General features: G+C 30.8%; 1 protein-coding gene across 1 annotated transcript; it reads right to left on the bottom strand.

Moving 5' to 3' along the window:
• Positions 1-43: 43 nt before the first annotated feature.
• On the bottom strand, positions 44-2,673 carry LOC142631584 (11-beta-hydroxysteroid dehydrogenase A-like). Its single transcript, XM_075805781.1, has 6 exons — positions 2,370-2,673; positions 1,924-2,116; positions 1,633-1,709; positions 1,345-1,476; positions 1,126-1,254; positions 44-398 (listed from the first exon to the last, which is right to left on the bottom strand). Exons 1-6 carry the CDS (start codon positions 2,550-2,552, stop codon positions 189-191), a joined length of 924 nt encoding a protein of 307 aa, XP_075661896.1. The 5' UTR covers positions 2,553-2,673; the 3' UTR covers positions 44-188.
• Positions 2,674-7,047: the final 4,374 nt, after the last annotated feature.

The raw sequence follows: 7,047 nt of genomic DNA, 5'->3' as shown, positions 1-7,047 counted from the left end.
TTGAGCTGAAAATTTATCCTAAGAAAAGAAAAACACATTCTGCTCCGAACATAATAATAAATCTCTTTATATAGTACAATATAGTTTTTATTTGCACAAACAATAATAAAGCCTTCAAAATCTAAATCATGGCGAGCTCTCTATTAATTCTGCTTAGAATTTATTGGCTTAAAACACTAATGTTTCAGCTAGCGGTCCTTGTTTTGATAAGTGCGTGGGCGAATGACTAACATTGAGTGCAAACACCACTCAAAAACTTCAGGACATAAGACCCTCATCCAAAATCCCACCCTCATCCAAGATGGCTTAGTCAAGTACATGTCTCCTTTGCAAGTGCTGTCCACAATAGCTTTGGCACACCTTTCTGTTGGCTCAGTTGGCATCCAAGGCATTTCAACCTAAGCAAATATCACCATTCAGAAAATGAAAAAAAAAAAAAAAATCAATTAGAAATATTATACATAAGTCTTATAAGAAAAAAGTTATTAAGATATTTATTAAGATATTATTTAAATGGTGTCGATCATATTCATCGTCATGTTCGTTTATCAGTATTTTAAAGAAAATTTGTAATTTTTAGCATTTTCCATTATATGTAGTCAGGATTTTTACAAGGTAAATTTATCGGTCAATATATAGGACTACGTAAAGTTTTGTATCCAAGCCATAGGGTCCTCATATTTACATTCAATATATATATATATATATATATATATATATATATATATATATATATATATATATATATATATTGAATGTCGAGCTTTAGTGTGATGGCAAGTGTCTTACACTCAAAACAACAGTCGGTGAGTTTGAGAACCAGTCCCTTCAACTTATGATGACCTCTTTTAAACTTTACAAAAAAGTAAGAATTTTGTAAACTGAATATTACATTTTTTACATTGTTGAAGTTACGTTTGACCCGTGATAAACTGCACAAGATTTAAAGTCAATGTACTCTGCTGATTGGACAAGACACGTTGCTGACAAATGGTGTCTTGCCAAAATTGGGTGAAAATAGATGGTTTGGATTTTTTAAAATGTAGAAGAATGCAACTTAAAGTTTTAAACTGGATTGGTAAAGGATTAATTTTCAAGTTTCATTTCTTTTAATTCTCAATATACCTTTGGTAAAAATTGGCCTTGAGTCATTTCTGACTCAGTTACTCCAGGAGTTACAATGGTTATTCCAATCTCTGGACCAAACTCAGCTCTCAGTGACTCAAAAAAGCATATTTGGGCTGCCTTGCTTGCCTGAAGACATCATTGATTCATAAGTAAAAGAAAATCACGAAGTGAGCAACTAGTAAGGCATTCCACGGAAGTTTTGTACGTAGTTCTTACACTGTAGAAGCTTAATCTCGGAGTACAGAGACATGCTGCAACTGAAGAAATTACAACAATCTTTCCTTTGCTTTTTCTGAGGTGTGGAACTGCATATTGGGTGCTATACACTGAACCCCAGAAATTTATGTCCTAAATTGCATAAAACTGGAGTCTGTTAATGCAAGTATGAAACTCAAAAATTAACAAAAATAAGCACTGAAGAACGATTAAATATGCTAGATTTTTTTCTTCACTACAATCCAATATAGTTACAGAAAGTGGGACAAGACATGTTGGTATTATTACCATAATGGAAGCAATGTCAGTTGAATCTTCAAAAAGGTCCACTCTTATTACTCCAGCATTGTTCACCAAATGATCCACTGTTGCATAAACCAGTTAGGAATATCAGTTTTCACAACTTATACATTCCAAACTATTTATTATACTAGAAAAGCATAGTAAAACAAATTAGTAGTTGAAAATTGCGACATGACTTCAAGTCACGATTTTAGTTGCTTTTGGGATGTATAAAGTTATGTAAAACAGTTTGTTTGCAACAAATTAATCCAAGGCAAAAACACATGATACACTTACCTCGCCCAAAGTGATTCACTGTCTCATCAATAAAATGCTTACATTCCTCATCCTTTGAAACATCTACACGTATCACTATAACCTCTGGAGATCTTAATTCTCGTGCTGTATTTGCGACTATTTGAAGAGGGTCCTCTCGTCTTGCAACAAGGGGTAAAACAGCACCTCTCCTAGCGTACTTATAAGAAATATGCTACAAACTCACAAAATAATATAGTAAAATTAACTATTGCTTGAGATTATTGTATCCACTACAATTATAACTACTTATTTTCAAATGTGCTAATATCCACAATTCTCTTGTGAGTATAAATAAAATGTTAAAATTAAAACATCTGAAAATGAGCATTTCTAAGAGCCCGAATTATATAATATCAATATAATATTAAAAAGCAGTTAATATCTACAAAGATTAAGTTGTGTGATGTTGATAATTTGCTACAAACCTTGCCAATTTCTGAAGATGCTCCAGTGATGAGTACAACTTTGTCAGCTACATTTTTACTGCATATATTTCTTTTTAATGAAAAAAGATACTTGAGAAAAAGAAATGGTGCCAATAAGAAAAGAATTGCAGTTAAAGATAAGGGAAGGAGTACAATGTTCAATAACTTTTGAAGCAAATCCATAACTTTGAGAGAGAGAGAGAGAGAGAGAGAGAGAGAGAGAGAGAGAGAGAGAGAGAGAGAGAGGAATTGAAGATCTGATATGTTTTTTCATAAGCAGGATATGATATATGATATAGCCTATAGTATGAGGGTTTTTTTTTTTGGGGTGATATATACATGTAGTGTGATTATTTTTAGGCGAAACTACAATGTTGGTCTTTAAAATTTTACTTACTGAGCTCTTTTAGTTTTTGAAGTTTCAAATGAGCACCGTTGGTCCTTGAAGTTTTAAATGTGCATTAGTGGTCCTTCTATTAACTTCTGTTAGTTTCTTTGTCTATGTGTTTAATAAAATAACGATGTGGCAAATTTTTAAAGATGTGACAATTTTTTATCATTAAAAAAATCACACATCAGCTTGAGTCTCCCAAATCAAACCCAGTTCTATTTGGATTTTCCATTGATTTTCTTACTAACCAAACAAAACTACTACTAATATTTTGCAATCGTTGAAACTTGGCTTGCTGAATTCACCGTCGCCTACCTTCTTACTAGCTATTAGATTCACCACTGCCTGGAAAATTGTAGTACATGTCGAAAATCAAATAAAAATTGAAAACATTCTCAAGGGTTGGAGATATAACATTATAGCCATAATAATTGTTAGGTTAATGAAAGAAAAACCGCATCTCATATATTTTTCCAAAGTACATGGGTATTTTCGAGATCGGTTAGTCTGACACCCACATTTGGAAGGCATCTCCCTACCCTATATAATATATTTTCTAGTGGATGATCAAAGGGGTATCTCCATCTTTTTCTTTCATCGCATATAGTCCTATTCTTGTTATTTTTTCTTTTTAATTCAAATTGGGGTTTTGATTTTAAATCCTTTGGTTTTAGAGAGAGTGGGGGGTAGTGCTACAGCTTGGAGATGCCAGGCGGTCATTATAAGATGCAAATTGCTAAGAAAATCAATGTAAAATCTGAAAACATTTAGTAGTAGTTTTGTTTGGTTAGTAAGAAAATCAATGTATGATTCGAAATAGAACTGGGTTTGATTTGGGAGACCCAAGCTGATGTGTATTTTGATGTGTAATTCTTTAATAAAAAATTGCCACATCATTATTCTATTAGACACATAGATAAGGAAATTAACAGATGTTAATAGAAGGACCACTAACGCTCATTGTTGTAACTTTAGATACCAATAGTGCTTACTTGAAACTTTAGGGACTAAAAGTTCTCTGTAGGTAAACTTTAGAGGCCAACAATTTAGTTTCACCATATCTTTATGGATTTTGCTAATGTGTGCCCTAAGAGCACACAATAATTATTTATTTTTGGAAAAAAAATTTCTTGGAAATTGAAAAAGTAGTGACAACTTTTTCAATTCCCAAATTTTTTTTACCATAAATGGATAGCTTAATGAGTGCCCTAAGGGCACACATTAATTGGACCCTATCTTAATATATAAGGTTTGAAACTTTGAGTCAATGACGTCCCTTCTTTGGCTTTTAGTTATTTTGGAGCATTGTCCATAGTACGGCAATCTCATTTTGAGAAGATTTGCAAATTGCAACCACAAAAATAGATACTCCAAATCCCATGGAATGAATCAACTCCTATATAAGATTTGAAACTTTGAGTCAATGATGTCCCTTCTTTGGCTTTTAGTTATTTTGGAGCATTGTCCATAGTTCGGCAATCTCATCTTGAGAAGATTTGCAAAATTGCAACCACAAAAATAGATTTCGGGTGGAATGAAGGGTGATAGTTGGCTGTGAATCAACATCCATTAGGCAAGAGACTCAAGTCAAACTCTTATACTCATGCACAAATACAAAAATTATTTTTGATGAGAATCATTCATAGAATAAAATTTCAATGTAAAATCCTTAAAATGTTCATTTTAAATATAAATTTCTAAATTAATTATCAATCAAAGTGAGTAAAAAATTTCAATTGAATAAATAAAATATTCAAAGATGTGAATGATCCAAAATTTCAGCAGGCACAAGAACACATATCATAATAAAAAATGAATTTAATAAAATTAAAATACCTTCCCTATAACTACTAGTTAGACAAATCGTTTTTTAAGAGTACCATTAAATTAATTAACTCATATATTAGTGGCGGCTAGTTCTTATTTTGTAGGCTAAATGATTAAAAATATTAAATATTTATATATTGCATAGGGAAATTTTCAAAAATTTTAGAGGGCCATGCATGCAATTCCGCCCATTAGTCGATATTTGAAGGCGGTGCGGATTGGCGAGAAGAAGACGTAAGAGACATGGACAGGTAAGTGTGGGAGAGGACAAGCCATGAGTGTGTGGGCTAGCTGAATAATTAAAAAAAAACAATTTAAGTATAGTTCTTTAGGTGGCTGATTGGGGAGAAAGAGACAAGGGCTGGTAAGTGTGTGCGAGGACAAGATATGTGTGTAAGGAGATTAACAAGTGTAAAAAAAACAAAACTTATCTAGTTCTTTAAGTGCTGCTGTAAATTTTTTAATTGAGTTTAATTACATGATAGTAATTATTTACTATAAACAAATATAACATGTGCACCTATTCATAGAAAATTCTTAGGTACTCCCTATTCATATTATCTTGTTTCTACACACTCTTTGCATAGTCAATAACCCTTTGCAAACTAATTTCTTTCTTTTACATATTTATAGAGATCATTTGTATAGTTATGAGACACACAAGGCTAGCTCAACAACTTAGGAGGCCTTAAGCGAAAATTTTAAGCGGACCTTTTTTTATATTTAAATTTTCACTTTGCTTAAAATTATGATCACTTTAAAATAAAAGTTACAATTTAAGAGGAAAAAAATACTAATATCAATAATGATAAGTCCAAATCCAATATAATTTGATTTTCTTTTCTATCACTAATAATTTGTTATACCTAAAATTTATGCTAAAGATGACATTAATAATTATTCTCAATACCTAAAAATCATATGTAATAGGAACAATATATATAAAAAATAAAGAAATTGTTAACAAACTTAGAGTAGTAGTAATTAAATTTGTAGTTGTTTATCTAAAAATAAGAGCAGGACCTACAAAATAAGTATTTTTAAGTTATTAATATATAAAGGAAATAATGTAGACAATCCAATATGAGTCAACCTATTTTATCATTTTAAAAATCCTGAACAATTGAAGAGACGTGAAGGTGGGAAAGTAGTTGGTAAAAAAAAGTTTTAAATTCCTTGTGCATTTCAACTTGTGAACCTATTTTCACTTTCCTCTCTTTTTTTCTTCTATTTTTTTTTCCTTCTCCACGGTTTTTAAATTTGCTCATCTCTATTTTTTTTACTCCCATTTGGAATTGTTCTTATACACACTTTTTTTTTCTTTAATTTACCAGTGCCTTATCTTTTATTTTTCCAATCATACATGGCTACATCAATATAGCTTCTCCCTTCTCTCTCTTCCTCACTCTCTCTTCTTAGTGTATGTTTGGATGGGGCTGAAACGCCCAGCGTCTGCGTTTCAGCCCCAAATTTTTTTTTTTTGGATGCGCTGTTCTCACTGTTCATTGACCATAAACAGTGATTTTAAGCCAATGAACAGTGATTTGTACATATTACAAAATTATTTTGCTTCAATATTTTTCAGTTTTCAGCTGTATCTAAACGGTAATGTTAAGTTTCACTCACAAAAACAATAAAAATGTTGTGTTTTTCAGTTTTCAACTGTATCCAAACGGTGATGTTAAGTTTCACTCACAAAAACAATAAAAATGTTATGTTTTTTACAAAAAAAAAAATCTTGCACTCCTTTCTTCTTCTTCTTCTCTCTCTCTCTCTCTCTTTTTTTTCCTGTCAAAAGATTTTGCAAAAAGTATTCATCTTATTGTTATTTTCAAACCTGGACCGCTCAATAAACTGTAAAAAAGAATGATCAAGATTTTTGAAATTAAACTGAAATTAAATTAAAGTTGAACTGTGATAACATTATAATTAATTGAAAATATAAATAAATATATTAAATTAGTACAAATAAAAAAATTAATTAAAATAGTTTAATTAAATATAGAGAGATATATTTCTTTATATAATATTGGTCAAAATCTATATAATTTTTAAGATTTTTTTCTTTGAAAAAAATAAATTTTAAGATATGTCAATATCAAACCCAAATCTATACCTAATAATAATAATAATAAAAATTTTAGAATATTATAATTATAACGTGAACCTAAAAATAATGAAAAAGAAAAGAAAAAGAAGAAGAACTCGTTGACCAAAAAAGAACATGACAGATGATATATGCATATATCATTATCACGTGGGGGAGGGACCGAGAATTGAAATGAATTATAGTCTGACACTTTCAACTCCCACCGTTCAATTTTCCACTCTCCTTTATCATTGCTAAGGCTAGTCACATGCTTGGGCTCATAAAACTAAAACTCAGTACAAAAGCAAGCAAAAACAAAAACAAAAACAAACAAACACACTAAGCAAAAAAACAAACAAACAAACAAAGCA

This window comes from Castanea sativa, chromosome 4 (assembly GCF_040712315.1).
Source record: "Castanea sativa cultivar Marrone di Chiusa Pesio chromosome 4, ASM4071231v1".
Taxonomy (NCBI): domain Eukaryota; kingdom Viridiplantae; phylum Streptophyta; class Magnoliopsida; order Fagales; family Fagaceae; genus Castanea; species Castanea sativa.
This window is presented reverse-complemented; position numbering and strand designations above follow the sequence as displayed.

Coding starts and splice junctions, on each gene's coding strand:
- LOC142631584 (XM_075805781.1), bottom strand. CDS start 2,552: ATGGATTTGCTTCAAAAGTTATTGAACATTGTACTCCTTCCCTTATCT. Junction 1,477..1,632: donor CTGACATTGCTTCCATTATG/GTAATAATACCA, acceptor TATGCAATTTAG/GACATAAATTTCTGGGGTTC. Junction 1,255..1,344: donor CGAGATTAAGCTTCTACAGT/GTAAGAACTACG, acceptor TGATGTCTTCAG/GCAAGCAAGGCAGCCCAAAT.